General features: G+C 38.2%; 2 protein-coding genes across 4 annotated transcripts; both read right to left on the reverse strand.

Moving 5' to 3' along the window:
* Positions 1-7,541: 7,541 nt before the first annotated feature.
* On the reverse strand, positions 7,542-10,110 carry LOC105182019 (Transport and Golgi organization 5). 2 transcript variants are annotated; one of them, XM_011139151.3, is made up of 5 exons: positions 9,979-10,110; positions 9,162-9,508; positions 8,577-9,086; positions 8,210-8,479; positions 7,542-8,131 (listed from the first exon to the last, which is right to left on the reverse strand). In XM_011139151.3, the coding sequence occupies exons 2-5, from the start codon at positions 9,480-9,482 to the stop codon at positions 8,000-8,002; spliced, it is 1,233 nt and encodes a 410-aa protein (XP_011137453.1). In that variant the 5' UTR covers positions 9,483-9,508; positions 9,979-10,110; the 3' UTR covers positions 7,542-7,999. The 2 variants fall into 2 exon arrangements, with proteins under 2 accessions (XP_011137453.1, XP_011137452.1); XM_011139150.3 differs by lacking the exon at positions 9,979-10,110 and adding an exon at positions 9,761-9,972 and having other exon boundaries at positions 7,543-8,131.
* A 436-nt stretch (positions 10,111-10,546) lies between these two features.
* LOC105182021 (myotubularin-related protein 10-B) lies at positions 10,547-17,887 on the reverse strand. Of its 2 annotated transcripts, XM_011139152.3 has the most exons (10): positions 14,349-17,887; positions 14,048-14,242; positions 13,819-13,974; positions 13,424-13,548; positions 13,095-13,247; positions 12,715-13,019; positions 12,479-12,625; positions 12,213-12,385; positions 11,958-12,128; positions 10,547-11,739 (listed from the first exon to the last, which is right to left on the reverse strand). In XM_011139152.3, exons 1-10 carry the CDS (start codon positions 14,409-14,411, stop codon positions 11,266-11,268), a joined length of 1,962 nt encoding a protein of 653 aa, XP_011137454.1. In that variant the 5' UTR covers positions 14,412-17,887; the 3' UTR covers positions 10,547-11,265. The 2 variants fall into 2 exon arrangements, with proteins under 2 accessions (XP_011137454.1, XP_019696394.1); XM_019840835.2 differs by lacking the exon at positions 14,349-17,887 and having other exon boundaries at positions 14,110-14,240.
* Between the last annotated feature and the right edge of the window lie 731 nt (positions 17,888-18,618).

The following is an 18,618-nucleotide window of genomic DNA, read 5'->3' on the forward strand; positions in this document are numbered from 1 at the left end:
GTGTCTCACGCGTCTCACGCGACTAAAATTGTCGTTCTCGCGAATCGATATCGCCGTCACGCACGCAATCGGCCGTCGGTTTGGGCGCGTTATGCAATTTCGCGAGGAGGAATCGGCGCGCGAAGGAGAGACGCGTCGCGATGCGGCTCGGCGCGACGACGCGAGGATGTCGCAAGCGGCCGCGTGTGCTAAAGAGGGATCCGAGAGGAGACCAAAAGGAGCAGGACGAGGTCTCGAAGAAGGGAGAGAGGGAGAAGAAGGGACGTGCGGTGGAATGTCGCGATTTCGCTGCGAGATCGGACAAAATATTCGCCGTCGGCGACCGCCGAAATAGAGGCATGCACCTGTCCCGGTAGAAAAGGAAGAGTTCCAGAGAGAGTGTCTTCTCCGCCTCTCTCCCTCTCTCTCTCTCTCTCTCTCTCTCTCTTTCTCCCTCTCCTTCCATGCACGTGCCCCTCGTTCTTCTTGTTTCGTCCTCGCTTTATCCCATCTGCCCCTCCTGTTCGCCCTCGAAACTCGCACACTGCCACTCTTTTTCCTCCTCCGTTCCGTTTCACCCAGAGATTCGCTCCTTCGTCGTCTTCTCATCGGTACACTTCGTTACGCCTCTCCTGCCGCTTCTTCTTCCTCCTCCTCCTCCTCCTCTTCCTCCTTCTTCTCGTCCTCGACTTCATCCTCTTCTTCGTCTTCTCCGGACAAAATTTTGCGGTGCTCGCCCTCCTCTCCCCCGTACTCCACGCTTACTCTTCTGATCTCTCCGCGTCTCCTCCTCGAGCCGAGCTCGGCTGTGTACGCCATAACGCTATTTCCGTCCACGGGCCCCGCAAACGCCGTAAGTCGCTTTATGCACGCATCGTATACGCAGCGTCCGAGGTTGGATCTCCGATAAAGCGACCTCGGACGAACGAGGCACCTGCATCGCACTGAGGAAAATCAATCGCTCGGGACCGCCGGCGAATCTACTCGCTGGACAGAATTGTGAGAATCTGTCTTGCTGTAACGTCGAGTTCTGTGAGAAATTGCGATTATTATTCTTATATAGTCCTGTACGGAACGAAATAACTTCGTTAATGTAGCCGAATTTTCCCCTTCCTTAGAGGGGGGGAATAGGGAGCAGGTGGAAAACTCGGTTGGGGGAACAGCGAAACTTCTGCGGAAACTTTCTGATCAGTCAATTCTTTCCGATTACTTCGACCAAGTTTTGATAAAGCACGGACGGAGTTTTTCGGTCGAGGTCAACGGGGATGTCATTTCTCGTCGTCGAACTTTCGTTCGGCTCTTATTCAATGACGCGAACTGGTCATTTCTGTATCATGGTTATACTTTTTAAGATGACGAGATTTCTCGTCGCGATAGCAGATATCTCTTGTCTCTTCCCGTGAAATTGGCTCTCGTTAATTATAATATTCATCCAAAACCCAAAAATTCCGCAGTACTCGGGGAGCTTCAACGCTCTCACGTTTCATGCACAATTTTTTATGGGATTTCTCGTGGAAGTGCGTCACGATAACTCGACTGTGTCGACTTGATTTGTTACTGAATGTATGTAGGTTTAAGTGTCCGAAAAGTGAGCATTAATTACACCCATCATTAATTACATCCATTGAAATTTCCAAAATTCAGCGGTACTTCAAAAGATCCAGCTCTCAAACACTCTCACGTCTCGTGCAAAACTTCTCACGCAAGTTCCCATGAAAGCACGTCACGATAATCGCGACTTGACTTACTGTTGAGTACGGATTTAAATCTCCGTAGAAACGGACAATCTCGTCAGTGAGCGCTATACGACGTACTTTCCTCGCGCGCACCGGCCAATTTCTCCCGATATTAATAACACGGTATGCATACGCAAATATGTCACGGCATTGTAACGTAGTGCCATTGTCGAGGCGCGAGGCGTCAGAGATTCGAAAGCACGCATGTTTTAATGGTCTATATATAGATCGACATGTGTTTCGGGGCTGAACCCCCCCGACGACCCGCGCAGTCGTCCGATAACGCCGCAGGATTTTTCCTTTTGAAATCCGAGAAGTCGGTAATGAGCGTGGCGCTCGCCAACAATTAGCCGACAGTTTTATTGGCCGGCGCTATAAAATCGGCCGTCCAAGTGGGATTCCCAGAAATTAAAGCGGGCGCAGCGCTATCCGAATTGTTTGTTTCCCCGACTGGCCCACGTCCGGTCCAGCCGATGGAGCGCTGAAAAAGGCGCTTTCAGCTCGTAACACGAAACAATCGCTCGTAATTGAAACTTAAGGTCACTCGCGAATTAGCGGAGAGGTCGGAGGGCGAATGATGGCCCCCCCATCGCGACTTGCATACGAAAAACGGCAAGCTGCCTCATTATCGCGCTCGCTCCAAGCGCGAGCCCGGCGGAGATTATCGCCATAATTATCTTAAATGAGAGCTTAACTTGATCATATCTCCCCGAGCACTCGCTCGTATATTTAACGCATATATCGTCGTTCACTTGGCTTTAACCCTTTGAGGCACGTATTTTTCAGAAAATCCGAATCACACGAAAATTTACATACGGGAAATTCAATATGGCGGATCCAAGATGGCGGACGCAAAAATGAAAAATCGCGATAATTTCGGTGGCAATGGGTATTGCGGGGTTTTTTGAGTCGCTGATTGGGAATCGTTATCAGATTTTCAAAATTCAAGACGACGGCTTCAAGATGGCGGCCACAAATATGAAAAATCGCGATAATTTCGGTGACAATGAGTTTTAGAGCTCGGATTCGTAATCAGCGATCTTGAAAGCCAACCAAAGTACAATTTCAGCTAATCATATAAAAATTTTATTATCCGCCATCTTGGAAAATAAATTTTAGAATTTGGACCTCCGATTCGTACTCAACGACCTCAAAAACTAAGCAGAATATGGTTTTAACTAATTTAATAAAAATTCTATGATCTGCCATCTTGGAAAATTAATTTTGGAACTTAGACTTGAGATTCGTAATCAGCGACCCAAAAATCCCCCAAATCTTGATTTTGAGCAAAAAATTCACTCATAATTCGTGGAAAATGATTTTTTCTGTAAAAATGTATATTTTTCACACTTTATTTATTTATAATAAATGGACAACTTGTGCAAAACACTTTTCAATCTTTCATGTATATTCCCATATCATATAAGAAGCTAAGAAACGCAAAAAACCCGACAAGAATCCCTCAAATATGAAATATTTCATGAAAATGTGAGAACAGGATGTTTACTCAAATCTGGAAAAAAAATTCCCTGACTTTTCCCTGATTTTCCAGGCAATTTGTTAAAAATTCCAGGTCAAATAAAAGTATTTTTTTAACCTTCCGCATGATTCGTGCGTCTTCCAGGGGACAGTAAAATTTGAATTTATTGTAAATTTTGATTAAATTAGAGGTGATGCCTGTAACTTTCATTTGAGGAAATATTTTTAGGATTTCCCTAAATGGAATTTTTAGGCCTCACCTCTCTAAATCAATCGAAGGTTACAGTAAATTCTAATTGTTACTATTTCCCAAAAATCTACGAATCAAGCAGAGGGTTAAGCGTCTTATAAATGAATATATATATTTATTGTGCAACTTGTCCTTATATTTTCGATTTATAAAAGTTTAAACAAAACATAAAAATTTATCAATTTCGCTGGGTAACGTAAATTACGTTACCCAGCGAAAATATAATAAAAATTTACATCGCACTTTAATATTAAAGAAATTTTCAATTATTTTTTTAAAGTTGCAATTTGTTCTTGAAGCGCTTCTGCTTCTTTTTGCGCACTTTCTAAAATTTGTATACGTTTTATTTCTAACTCCTTTGCTTCTAAATTCTTTTTTCTTTTCAAAAACCTTTCCTGTTCTGTATTATTATAATATAAGAAAATTTTAAAAAGAACAAATTCAAAAAAATTCCCTGATTTCCAATAAAATCCCCTGGACTTTTTCCCTGATTTTCCAGGTTTTTCCAGGCAGTAAACACCCTGGAGAATAAATAGGTGATAAGTATACTTACCACTATGCCTTAAAGAGTTAATGCACAGTATTCAGCTAATTCCGGGATTAGAAGAGAAAGTTAATCACATCCCGTTAATCTTACTACGATGCGGGAAAGCTCACGTTTTTCGGGACGTTCCTGCTCACGACGAAATCATCGCGATAATTATCTTAGATACATATTGAATTTAGCCGTTTGCTCGAGCGCTCGCGTATTTGACGTATATTATTCCATTAATTCCGGACTTGAAAACGAAGTTAACCGTATTCCGCTGATCGTGCTTCGCCACGGGAAAGTTCAAATTTCCGAAACGCTCTCGCTCTCACGACGTAATTATCGCGGCAATTATTGCCTCAAGTATAAATTGCAACTAATCGCGTTCTCCAGCGTTCAATTCATACTCTCGATTCATTCCCGAATTAAAAGCAGAAATTAATCACATCCTGCCAGTCACGCGCTTTACCCTTAGGAAAAATTACTTTAAGATGTTCGAATTAACTTAAAATTACTTATAGTTAACTGTAAATAATTTATAGTTAACTATAAGTAACTTTACGTAACTGTAAGTAACTTTAAGTTAATTTGAATATCTTAAAGTAATCTTTCCTAAGGGCAGAACGAGGAAGTTGATGTTTCTCAAGACTGTGCTCTTTTTCATAACAACAGTGTCCCGCGTGTCAGGGAAAATATTTAAAGAGTATCCGTCTCGCAGGAACAAGTCACGAGAGAGCGGGACAGAGAGAGAGAGAGAGAGAGAGAGAGAGAGAGACTCGTCTTTCTCCCATGACGCTCTGATTTCGTCGCTCCCCGACGAGATTCCGCCGGCGAGCGAGTATCCGTCAAAACAGTATCACGTGGCACGAATCCGTCCATTCTGTCATGGGAAACTCGCGCGAGTGAGACTCTCGCTCGACCCTGCTCGCCGAATCTCCTCTTCTCTCTCTCTCTCTCTCTTTTTCTCCTTTTCCCTCATACGCTCGAAAGAAACGAAAAAAAGGTTCGACGCTTCTCACGGAAAACGGTTGACCGGGAAGATGTCTCCCGTTTCGTTCTTGTTTTTCGCGATTTTCCTCGGTGAAACCTCACGAGCTCTCCAACGCGAAAACGCGACGAGTGACCGAGCGTGTCGGCGATCGCAGCCTCCGCTTCCCAAGCCCGACTTAGATCGAGCTGAACAGCCACTACGTCAGTGAAATTGCATAAAACTTGCGACGCGGAATGACACACTGGTATAATTTGTACGAGGCTGCGACGGCAGCAGAAGACGCCGGCATCCAAATATAAACGAGTAAACGGATCAGTCTGCCGGCCGTCTGGTTATTTATCCCGCTTTTCCGAGATTATCCCAAGAACCCTTGGCTGACCGACCGTTCGACTCGTCCCCCACAGAGCCGCATGAATGTAAAGGCCGATGCACGCGATGAGTAATCCGTGCGAGCCTTTGTGCGATATCGCGCATTTTGTTCGCGAATTCTCACATTCGCTAATCGGTCAGCGCGAACTTTTGTGCGCTGACTCGTCGAGCGTCGCAGATTGGCACCGGCAAACGCGACTTTCCGCAGCTGACGAGACAATTGAAATGGAATTCGGACGAGAAGGTGAATTATTCAAAAGGACCAGTGAGAACCCTCTCAGGCTCTCTCAGTGGCCCTTTCCACTTGCGTTTATTGAACATCCAAGTCTTATTTCTCACAAGACAATTAATATTAGATTGATGCGAGAGACTTGTCGCGTTTCGATCATCCAGTCTCGAGATATCGGCAATTTTTATGAATGAAATTACAATAAATGTAACCTTCGATGCTTTTCTTTAGACACCTAGCTGAATCTTCCCGTTTTTCTCTCATTGATCGAACTTCCTATAAATCAGAGAGATTGGTGAGCAAACGACAAATCTTTTGCATCAATCGTAATGAGTGACGACAGATCGCTCGTCCAGTGCTCAAATGCGACGTTAAGCTCGTAGTAATTCCATTTACACGAGAGAACTAAGCTATATACTTCGCGTAAGCTTATAAATACTCCGGCTTTCGAAACCGGACACCGGACAAGCATATGTCACAAGCCGCGAATCATTCGGAACTCGTCGGAGACTAGAGTGTCTTCAGGCACGCACATTCCGTGATTTCGGACGAAGCATGCTCGAGCTAATTTTTCGCGTCATTCATATCTTCGTTCGACGGATCATTTTCCGGATCCGGAAAGTGATTCGCCGCGCGACAAATCGCGCCGATCGCATCGACACGTTCGTGCGGATTTTAATTTAAACATTATCTAACGGTAAAACTCTGCGTGTCGGATTACATCGAAAGATGGAAGAATTCCTTCGCAACCCGCGGGGAGGCCGAACCGCCCTTACATAAAATTTACAATAAATCTTAAGGAAAAAAGGATTCCAATATCGAGCCCGCCGTTATAGACTTCACTCGCTATTGAAACACTATTTCAATAAACGTCAGCCTAACGAGATATAAGTCTTGCGTCGGCCAGTTTCAAAGCCAAGAATTCTTCTTTACGATAGCCTAAGTCGCGCTCTCGTCCCAGATACCTCTTCGCGGTTCTGGATATACGTTTCCAGCTGCAACTCGGACCGCTCGGTATATAAATCAAAAAACGAGCCGCGTTTGTGCCACTTTTCGTTCATAAGGCGGCGCACTTTGATGAAAAATATGGCCGAGACCACATGCTGACACGCGAGGCTGTACGAAGATCACCGAGATGCGAACAAAGGCGGCATTACATCAGCAGCCCGTGAATGTCCGTGTTTGTGACAAGTAACGGAAATGAATGTTGTGCAAGGCTCGGCTGTACGTTTCTCGTATATCTTCTATAAACATTGACATTTATTGCGGATTTCGATGCACATTGAAACATTTCGAGATACCAGGGCTAAAAAATGGAACTTAATTGATCAAGATCGATTTCGTTGAAAAACAGTATGCTTACAGTGTGTATTGCATATATTATAAATTTTGTAAATATCGATGTTTATCGCTAAAATTTCGTAACATCCTCCCCACGTACGGTATTCAGTATTTATATATTATAAAAAAGCTTTACAATAACTATGTATACTACATACATGCTACCGTTTATACACCGTATTATACCGTTTATACGCACGCACGCATACACTCACACATGCACATACATACACTTTACCGTACGCTTGAATAGCATACGTTATTGATATTTCATTACATGTCTTTTACTCATAATAATCTACTGTTTCTCCTAAATCAGTCATTTATTATATGATACTTCTCTTTTTATTATATATGATAAAGCATCGGCAGATAATTTAAACTTTTTCATCATGTCTATGTCTTAGACGCATATACAAAATTTATAATATATATAGAAATTTGACTTTTTTGGATATTAAATTTTATTGATTACAGGGTGCTCTCATCGCTCATCGCAAAAAAAACTAAATTCTATCCCTGACAGCCTCGTCGATATATATATATATATATATATATATATATATATATATAGTGTTATATACGTATGTGTATATATATATATATATACGTATATATACACATATACATATATGTATATATATGTAATATACAGAAACATGAATATCAACCGATAGTGCACAAGTGTTGCAGAATATGTCACTTAGATATTTATTTTATGCACTGTACATAAACCTTGTATTATAAAAGACATCAGTCTATATACATGTAAATCACCTGCATAGCAGGAATATCCTTGCAACATTTATAGAGTATAGTAACAAAAATGAAAGCATAAAAAAGAAATAAAATCAATATCAAACAGAAAAAATCAAGGAAAAAAGACTAACCTATTTAATACTTCACTATTGTGTGAATATTGTATTTGTAATGCAACATTGAAACCATAGAAATGGAAATCTTTCAACACATCTCTTACATTCTTACATGCCGTATTTGTCTCTCATTGTGAAAACAAATTTTATATTCTCATATATGTTGCAATATACGAAACTTATTTTATATTTCTAACTAATTATCCTATGCACCATGGATTCTAATCAACGGATGGTTTGGTTCGTCTACGATGATGATTTCGCGCTAATGCGTGAATAATTGTCACTAAAAAGTAACAGACCATCAACATTACAAATTTGTCAAACAACCATGATATAGTAGTCGTTCCATCCTGTAAAAATATTTATTTTCAAAAGGTTGCTTTCGCCATTATGCTATGCGTAATTATGTCTATTAAAAAACAACTCACCACAGAGGACTTATCATGCAATTTCTGTTTCTGTTCAATGAGATACTTCTTCAATGGTTCCTGGAATTTTGTACCAACAAACGGTACAACCGCTAATAAACTAATAAATTTATCTAAAAGTTCTTCATTGAAGGCTATGATTACTGCTAACTGTTGTATGTGCATTTTAATAACAGCCTTTCCTATCAAAGTGGCACCAAAGAATGTCCAGAATGGAATGAGGTAATGTCCGCATGTCAGACCAGCCAAGTCAAACAACGGATTTGGAATCTATAAATAATCATCATTAAATAATCATCATTAAGTAAATCAGTATTAAAGCCCTCGCTGTTGCTATGTTGAAGAAATAAACATTGCTGATACATACTGACGCACAAGCCAGTATACCCCAGAATCCAGCTTTCTCAACAAATCGCTTCATAATTAATTTTATACGCATTATAAGCGGCACGTTCTCTCCGTTTTCTAGTGCTTCCAAGGCCTCCAATTCTTTCAAATCTTCCTGATCGAAATTTTCATTTTTAGTACTTTGTCCGCTTGTCCTTGCTGCCCTGGCCATAAAATAGGGCGGTAACTCGCCAAGCGCAGTGCCAGCTCCCCACAGCATAGCCTCCACACGTACTTTACTCATTATATTCAATATGCCTGCTGTCCACATTGGGTCAACTTTACTTGGGCATATTATTTGGTCAGGGTATGGTGGTTCAAGGAAGTTTAGACCTCCACATTCGTATGCTGCCATAGTAACAGCTGCAATGTGTGGTCCTAAATATAACACAAAAGTATGTAAACCTGTTCCAAGGCCTACACTTGATAATACACCTAGTCCTATCCAATATAGCCACCACATAATCTTAGCTTCCCATAACTTAAAAATCTGTAAGCAAAAAGCAAATAAATTGTCTTTTATATTAAACCACTGGTGATTAAAAGTAAGTTGTTTCCTACATACCTCTTGTTGAGGACCAGAAATTCTGCTTAGTGCAAGAAACAGTGTTATAATTAAAATTATAGCGCATACTGTCCGTTTGTAATGTAATGTCTTCTTTGCTAAACTAATCAAATTAATGAACACTTCGTTAAGGAAATAATGTAACGTTATAATTGGATGCTGCCAGAGTGTTAAATGATCCGCATCCAATGAGACATTTTTTGAATGGCTCGAACTATCTTCCACTGCTGGACTAGATGCTTTTTTTCCAGCACTCCTTTGAGCTCCATTAGTAGAAGTTTGTTCCTTTGGACGTCGAATGGCAGTAGAATTATCCAACATGATTAAGCACTTATTACGCGATTAACCTATAAACAACAGAAACATGATTTGCAATAAATTGCAATAAATTGTAATTAAAGAAAAAAAGAAGTAAAGAAAAAAGTGTTATATTTTGGAAATCGATCTTATAACAAAAGAAAAATATTTCCTTTGTCAATATACATCCAATTTCCGACTGTAGTCTAATTCAAATCTGGCCTTCTAATTGATTTTTTGATTCATAGAGCTTAAATGACATTAAACTGCATGAAGCAGCTAATTTTGTGTAAATAAATTACCTTCTCGATTTTAAGATCAACATGCGTCCGAAGTAGAAACTACAATACACTGACGTTTCTTAAATCATTGTGGAACATACTCCGGTGAAAGTAGAAAGTGACTTTGCGAAAGTCTTACATGGTTTTCAACCTTTGGTCTAATTTATCGTGATACGAACGATTAAATTGCCAATTCACTCATGACGTGTATTATTCTAACGTATGTCTTATATACGTACTTCTCATATGATAAATGCATTAGACGTGACGTGCATCGTGTGAGCACAAATATCGGACCGAAGTATCGAGAGTTTTACGCAGCGTCCACAGTTTCAATTCATATCTATTCTCTATATGATATTATCATTATACGATATTCGGGCTGCGTTCCGAAATTCACTGCCAGTACTAAAAATACATAGTTTGTGTCACGTATACTATAGAATTTCAGTGCTGACAGTGAATATCGGAACGCAGCCTCGGTATCCAATAGGAAAAGTTGTTTTCTAGAGACATTGAATTTATCACCAATCCAAATCCCTAAAAAACAATTCCTTGTTAAAGTGACGGTAGCGACTCGTAGCGACGACTTTGAAACTAATATAACAGCCAATCCACTGTTTTCGTTCCAATTCGAGTAAACGGCAAGTTGAATGATCAGTTTCACTCTTCATTAGAGCACACAAATATGAATACGAGAATAATATATGAATGAATATCGAATATCATGAAAAAACAATATATAATAAAAATTAAATAATATATAGGACGGAAAGCTTACAGTACAAAATGTTACGCACAATACAACATGTCTATTTACAAACTTTATTTGTCGACTTGTAACAATGTAAAGATGTTCGAAAGTAGTCAAAATCATTTATTTTTTCTTCTATTCGCGTTGCAATTTATGTACAAGTATCGATGTTTTGCCGTCGTTAAGCGTTTCTTAAAATTATTCAACTTGGTAATATCTAATATTCATTATCAGAGTATACATAAAGCTCGTGGAAATACAAATATTTCTACAGTTTTGCGAAAAAAGGCGCAAGCTGCACTCGACTGCGACTATTAACGCTAAAAACCTATTTTCTGAGAAACATAAAAAATCTACCTTCTAATATAGATTCATATCGAGTGACAAAAAATTAAATAACTTCAGTATTTATATCGTTTTCGAAAATTCATCCTTTTTCTTCAACTATAAAATGTTCCAAATTCTTCAATAAAGAAGCCGATAGTTTTTTTTTACATAAAAGAAAAAAAAAGCCACCGAAGAAGCTCTTTGCGCACTACTTCATTCAAATGCTCGTTGGTTTTTAACAGAGTCTTAACTTAAGAGAATAAATTACTATGATAATTAATATTGAAACTTAACGAGCTATATAAAAGAATGCGACGTGCGATTTAATGCTAAAGGAAAAATCACCTAGAAGATAGCTTCGCGCTATTAGATTCCGTAAAAGGAAGGAGGAAGAGGGGAATGTAATCAGGTACGTCCTGAATTGTATACGACAGTCAGCGTTCGATCAGTCAGTCGCAGTTATCAATGATTGTGCGTCTAATAGGCTCTCCGTTATGAGAATCGAACTATTCATGATCGGGGTGCTGACCGTGTTGCCCGATCTTTTATTGCTGAAGGGATAAAAGCTATCGATGTTCGTGTGAAGGGAGTAGATACCGACTTTGTCCACAGGTGAGCCGCAATTACCGTTTATGTTGATTTTCAGTTGATTCACGTCGTTCTGGAGCAACCTGACGTAGAGCTCGACGTGCCTCTGCCCGCCATTATGAATCTCGAGCGCCGGTATCCAACGAAAGTAGCACTGCGTCCAAAGTTCCAAGTTGGAAATAGCGCAGGAAGGTTTTATGACCGCTCTGCTGTTCGTTCTGCTGGTATCGCGAGGGACGAATAGAGGATTATAAAACAACAAGATGTCTTGATCGCTGAACTGTTCCCGCCAGTCCCAAACGCTACGTAGAACGAGAGGCGTATTGGGATCCTGAAACATTAAGGACACGACGCTCGAATTGGCCGCTATATAATGTGAAGACACTTACTGATATATTCTATGGGGAGAGAATTGTTTCCATAGCGACATGATAATCATGCAAACTATATCGTCGAGCGAGACGATTTACTTGAAACGACGTAGATACGACGCGAGCGCGTCGACTATTCGCGAGCCATCACGCCCAAAAGTGAATTGACTTTGTTTACCATAGCTGCCACTGCCCGATCTCTTTCGCAGTTGAAGATAAAGGTGTCGAAAATAGAAACGTGCGCAGTATCCCATAACGTTGTCAAGTAGGTTTCCGTAAATTCGAATTCTGTCGGATATTGTTGACACAATTGCCAAACGCAATCGAGATACAGGAGAAACAACGGAGACTGTGCACAAATATGATGAAAATCATTTTAGAGTCAGAGTATTTTAAGCGTATTTTAAAAGAGAAATTAATGTATCATGCATACCTTTTCCGAATTAGTTTTAACAATATGACCTAATCTGTCGCAAAACGGATGACCTCCAGCAACCCATTCCTTTTGTAATAACGATTGAAATCCCGTGATGGTACGAAAATGAGGATCCAGTAATAGTTGAACTAAACTGGATATAACGCAGCATAAATCCCTACCGGCACCTTCTAAAAATGATAACTTTCTAAGTGAGTCTTTGTTGATCGGCAAACTATCGGCTGAACGTTGTACATTCAGGCGATTACCTTAACGAGTCATACCTTGCAAGATGACGGAGTATCCTAAATTAAGACGGTCACAGACATCGGCTGCTTTTTGCAAGCAATACGATATATATTTAAGCCACTTTGTATTTTCTAACAACGAGTAAAAATTATTATCTTGAACCCAAAATTGTCTAATGTTTTCTGAAATGTGTAGATATTTTTTTTTCTTAGTGAACGTTCAAACACATTAACCACTTCGGATATCGCACACGGTTTAATTTGTCACTTACCTGCTGAACATAAACTAATGAATTTAGAAAAACCTACAGCTATTAGCTTTACATTAATTTCTTTATTTAATTCAATAACAACTGGCTGCATCTTCTGAGGATGGCTCTTACGAATATTTTCAAACATAATGTTTTCGTGCCTCCTCTCTGTTATCGTTGGTAACAATTCAGACATTTTTACTAACGCTGCTCCATATACACTCGTCCAAGACCACACTAGAGGTCTGTTACCTTGAAAATGTTTAGCCGCGTCTGTTAACTGACGATCGGTTACAGAAGCAGGTACGATTACGTATTGCGATAAACTGCAAAATATACAGTATGTAATAAATATATATAAAATATATGTTTATTGTATAAATATATCTTACGCCAGTTACCTAGGGCAAAGCTGAAATTTGGCATTAACAGTGGACAGTCTCCAAGCTTTCCTTATTTGATCATTACTCAGTGTTCTTCTTAATTCATTTTGCCAATCCGATATATCTCGAAACAGTTGAACATTTTTGTCAAGGCTACTATAATATGCTTCCCTGTAATAAAAAGAAAATTGTTTCAAGGTAATTGCATCAAAATAAATTATTGTAAATTAATCATTAAAATTTGCCAATATTAGATATTAAATATATTTAATATTATTATTTATAAATTTAGGTATATATACTACATTTTCTTCTTAAAAATATCAATCATAAATTGTCATACTCACTTATAATCATAAGCAAACAATAGCTGATGCCTGCTAGGAAAAGCATGATGCAGCAAAGCAGTAAGAAGATTCTTACCATGCCCAAGAGGTGAAAATTTGAAGGAGAAAGACCATGTTCTTAAGTTCTGTAATTATTATAATATAGTATGGAATGTTTGTTGTGTGTGTAATCACATATAACAGTCATAGAAACAAAGCCGTTTCAACTTGGAATAATGACTCCTAATCCTAATATATCCAAAGCATAAGAACTGATATTTAATACATATATGTATTTTTCTTATTGTATCTTTTAATGTATCTCTCCTTTAATGTGTAATCATTACAGTTCTTGATATTAGTTTATAAAAGTTATTTTTTCAGTCTTGGTATATTATAAATAAAAAAGAACTTACTTTACAAATAATGAATATTCCTTTTACTTTAGAGGGTACTGTATTACCAGGAACTAGTTTCCTTTTCTTGTCACCCACCATTATATAAATTTCGTCAATATTTGTCAAACATGTATCTGTATAACCATACAGATGATTTTGTTGGTGAGTAACATCCTGTAAACACAGACTTTATATTCAAATATTTGCCCTTTAATTAAACTTATTGTTACAACAACATGCTAATTACCTCCCCATTTGAATCATCGCTTGTAATAAAGGTAAGTTTAAAATTAGTCACTGATAGTACACCTGATATGCCTTGCTTCAAATCACTGACTGGTGAAAACATAAGAACACTTTGGGCTTCAGCAATAAGAACTTCTCCTGGTAATAATTTTATACTATTTTCAATTAAGGAATTGCGTCGACTGGAACTCAAAGTCTATAAAAAGAAAAAGTGTTGATTAGCAAACTTAAAAATGCTTTAATATCCTCTCATAAATTAATAAATAATAATGTTTACATGAAACAAATGTGATTAGGATTACCTGAATCTCATGCTCTTCGAGTCCTACATAACTAATAAAATTATTGCAACTTTTGTTTTCCATAATAGACGCCTAACAATATTTTAACATTAACTTAAATGCCAAAATTTGCGGTTTATTACAGATCATGTAGACAGTAACGAACAATATTGAAATAACTCAGTGTTTAATTTCTTTCTTGTTGTTTCCATCACCGTATTACGAGATATCCACTACAAGTTTTAGTAAATGTCAAATATCTAATCCATTGATACTAGAAACCACTTCTCCACTCATAAGTGGAGAGGCACTAAAATGCAATAAAATATAAACAACACGAAGGAGAAGACAGTTCTTCACTACACAATAAACAAGATAGTCACACACATTTGCGGCTGTTCCATCCTCCTTGCATACATTTCTAACCAATCATAACGCCGAATCGTTCTTTCGTAAAACTTCACACACAGTGGCCACTCCTTCGTTTCACCATCCATCACGTTGGCTCTATGATTGGTCGCTTTCAACGGCATACATATTGATTAGATTAATGGCAGTTTGAATGAGAACCACCCCAGACTTCTGTCTGGTGCAATTTTGCTGCACCTGAAGATAACGTGGAGATAAGTTCACTGCTTTCATGCAAGAATTTCGAGTTCACGCATGTTAATTACGCACTGATTATTACGAAGTTTATGACGCACAGGCATGTGGAAGGAGACGTCAAAAGCATGTATTTACATATCGTCAAGTTATGAACGTTTTTTCGATAACACATACAACCATTCCATTATGCACATAACCAATTCTGACATGAAATTTTACGCAAAAACTCGCCAACAAATGAGAAATTTGACAGTATTGCAGTATACTCGGGAGATTTACATAGTTATGACATGTAGGTTATGACACCTCAGGAAGAATAAGAGAACACTTTGAAACTTTGTTCGAAAATCTTTCGACATGTAGAGACATTCGAAAATACAAAAGGTATAAGCTTTTACTTTTATTAATATAGTTCTTCTACATAGGAAAATGAAAATTCCCAATGAGTAAAATAAAAAATATAATGTACGTCTTACTACCCTCTTTTTGGTAGTCACACGAGAAAGAATAAGACAAACGATATAAATACTATAAAATCTACATATATAGGCGTTTGTTACGGCTCGAGATACTAAATACATGGTTTGGTCTCCTTTCCGCTAATAATTAGCTCGCACGCGATAATTTACAATAAAGTACAACTCTCATCCAAGGCGCAAATAATATTTTGCTATATATTCTTTAATAAATATTGCAAACGATGCGTATGTTATAAATAACACGACAGGAGGAGAGAGAGAAAGAGAGAGAGAGGGAAAAAAGAGACAGAGAGAGAGAGAGAGAGAGAGAGAGAGAGAGAGAGAGAGAGAGAGAAGGCGCTAAATCTAATTGCTTGCGAAGTGACGAATAATATAATCGTATTGTTCGTATGTTAATACAGATTAACAATAGCGTGCCTAGAACGCTGTGTTCCTTCGACCCTTTATAACCCAATTATTATCATTATCATTATTATTACTATAGAATGTTTAGCGTAGCGCTCATTCTATACACGACAAGTAATTGACGCCGTTTCTCTACGATGTCGCTTTTGAATAAAAACCACCGTCAAAAGAGTCGATCAACCGGCCTCCGTTGGAGCAACATGACAATCCTCCGGCCGTGAAGATTATTACTTGGAAATTATGCTGGGTTATACAGGGTTAAAAAGATAACTATCCGCTTATGTAAAAAATGCTAGTCATTCGTACAATCTGTATACATAATACATAATCTATTGTCGCGCAGAATGCCGTACATTTCGATACTCGGTAAAAATAATATATGTATAATGATATTCGTCATTCTTTTCCTATACACATATAAAACGACAAAACCGGATAATATCCCTTCTTCTTCATCATCATCATCGTCATCGTCATCATCATCATCATCATCATCATCATCATCATCATCTTCTTCTCGGTAGCCCCGACGCCCGACGGCAGATATAAATAACGACAGGCTCGAAAAATCAACTGTGATCGCTGGGAATATTGTGTGTTCTAAATAAACTTGAGAGAGGGAGAGAGGGGAGGAGGAGAGAGAAAGAGGAAGAGAAAAAGAGCGAGAGAGAAAGAGAGAGAAATAGAAATGGAGAAGTAGACCGAAAGCTCGAATTATTTACAAAGATATGAAATCAATGCTCTCTATATACAGGAATGACAATTCCTTTCGTGTGTCGATGCACCGATCGCTAGACTTGACAAAATGACGAGACAACAAAATTATGAACAGTCAATATCTCTCATCTTAAAACCCTTAAGTAACAATAACGGAAGATAGGCGGATCATATTGGATTCTATCGTGTAAGTACAGCGACACGTTCATTATTATATATCTCTCGATTGCGATTGTGAGTTTCTTCGCTCTAAAACGTCTTTCACATTTCGCTTTTATCTCAGTACGGACAACAGTGCGTATATACGGTACAATTCTTTTCTTCTTTCCTACGTTGTATCGCTACCGACCGTCTCTTTTAATATTGACATTTCTCCTGTCCATTTAGAATAAGGCTATTTGGGTCTATAGCCGTTATAATAATTGTTATTTATAACCTGTATATGCGTGTGTGTGTGTGTGTGTGTGTGTGTATGTATGAGAAAGAGAGTATGTTTGAAGGACCATCGCGTATGCTCGTAATTGAGCGTCACAAGGCGCACGTCCTATTCTGTACGTCCTCTCGATCGATGTACGCTGGTGTGTCAGCCAACGCTTATCAACTTTGCGTATCCGTGCGGGTCTCCTCGTTTAAAATTGAGTCACAAGACACGCGTATATAATAACGGACTCGAAATTACAATCGGAAACATAGCAAACGGCCCGTAGCGTGCGCGGGAACGCTCGGAGAACTTTGTTTATTTACTTATTCTTTTCGATGTTTATTCTCAACTGCTATCACTGAATTTGATTAGAGGAGTAACTGCTATAGCGAGATCTCACCTTTGATCTCGATCGTTTTGTATGTCACGCGCGTCACACTCCGATACCGATCGTCTGTCTGTCTTCTCTTTTTTCTTTCTTTCTTTCTTTCTTTTTTATTTTTATTATGCTTCGTCGTAACAAATGGAAATCAAGAGCACAATCTCGTGCGCGAAAGGGAGAAGAGAAAACGAGTTGCAACGATTATGTCGATCCGGTCAGATCGGACCTCACTACAGCAGTCGAGGCTCAATTATTACCACGGTAGTAAACTAACACTAGGCGACGCTACTACTTGTTGCACTTCCTCGTTTCGTTTTTCTTTTTTGTCTAATATATATATATATGTATAAGAAAGATCGTTATGTCGTGCGTTTTTGCGTGACGATGAAATGCCGAAACTTTGTTGTCAGCAGTTTGTTCGCGAGTCTCTTGATCACTGGGTTAAATGTTATTCCGTACTTAAGCTACTGGCATAAAGTCCTGAGACAGTTGTCTTGTTGTAACAACCCTTATGATTTCCTCATAATTGTCTTTTTAATAAATATACATATAAATATATGTATATATATATATATATATATTATATGTATATATGTTATATGTATATATATATATATATTATATGTATATATGTATATATATATATTATATATATATATGTGTATATATATATATATATTATATGTGTGTGTGTGTGTGTGTGTGTATGTGTGTGTGTGTGTGTGTATGTGTATATATATATATATATATATATATATATATATATATATATATATATAGATAGATAGATAGATAGATAGATCTTTCATAAACGTACACAACTTGTTTAAGTGTTTCGAAATTTCTTTCTTTCTTTCTTTCTTTTTCTCTCCTCCCGAATTATTTAGCTCCACCTCTGCGTCTCACATTCTTAGATATATAGCTATAAGAAACCGATAGTATAGTAATCATATAAATTGTTAATTACACGAAACATGAATATATATATACTCGTTCGAAATAAATTAGTTCCATTTGGTCTTACACCTTGCATACTGGCACTTTACCCACTCGTTATTATAAAAGTAACGAAAGCATTGTAGTCTCGTAACATACGCGTTTACGTTACTTAAAACCTAATTCGCATACACTAATTTACAAGAGAACAATTTAGGGCGTCCTGACTCAATGAAAATATTTCTTCGTCGCCTTTTCCTCATTATTAACATTGTCCCTAGTTTCGATACATTGCACTTAAACATATTTAACTTGTAGCTCTTTATATATATTTAGGAATCGTCA

Source organism: Harpegnathos saltator, unplaced genomic scaffold, assembly GCF_003227715.2.
Source record: "Harpegnathos saltator strain DR-91 unplaced genomic scaffold, Hsal_v8.6 scaffold485, whole genome shotgun sequence".
In the NCBI taxonomy this organism is placed as follows: Eukaryota; Metazoa; Arthropoda; class Insecta; order Hymenoptera; family Formicidae; genus Harpegnathos; species Harpegnathos saltator.

Excerpts from the sequence above, each read along its gene's own strand:
- LOC105182019 (XM_011139151.3), bottom strand. The coding sequence starts at position 9,482 with ATGTTGGATAATTCTACTGCCATTCGACGTCCAAAGGAACAAACTTCT. Across the intron at positions 9,087-9,161 it reads TTTCTGGTCCTCAACAAGAG|ATTTTTAAGTTATGGGAAGC; the intron begins GTATGTAGGAAA and ends TTTTGCTTACAG. Across the intron at positions 8,480-8,576 it reads GTATACTGGCTTGTGCGTCA|ATTCCAAATCCGTTGTTTGA; the intron begins GTATGTATCAGC and ends GATTATTTATAG.
- LOC105182021 (XM_011139152.3), bottom strand. The coding sequence starts at position 14,411 with ATGGAAAACAAAAGTTGCAATAATTTTATTAGTTATGTAGGACTCGAA. Across the intron at positions 14,243-14,348 it reads TCGAAGAGCATGAGATTCAG|ACTTTGAGTTCCAGTCGACG; the intron begins GTAATCCTAATC and ends TTCTTTTTATAG. Across the intron at positions 13,020-13,094 it reads AAATTTCAGCTTTGCCCTAG|TTTATCGCAATACGTAATCG; the intron begins GTAACTGGCGTA and ends TATATTTTGCAG.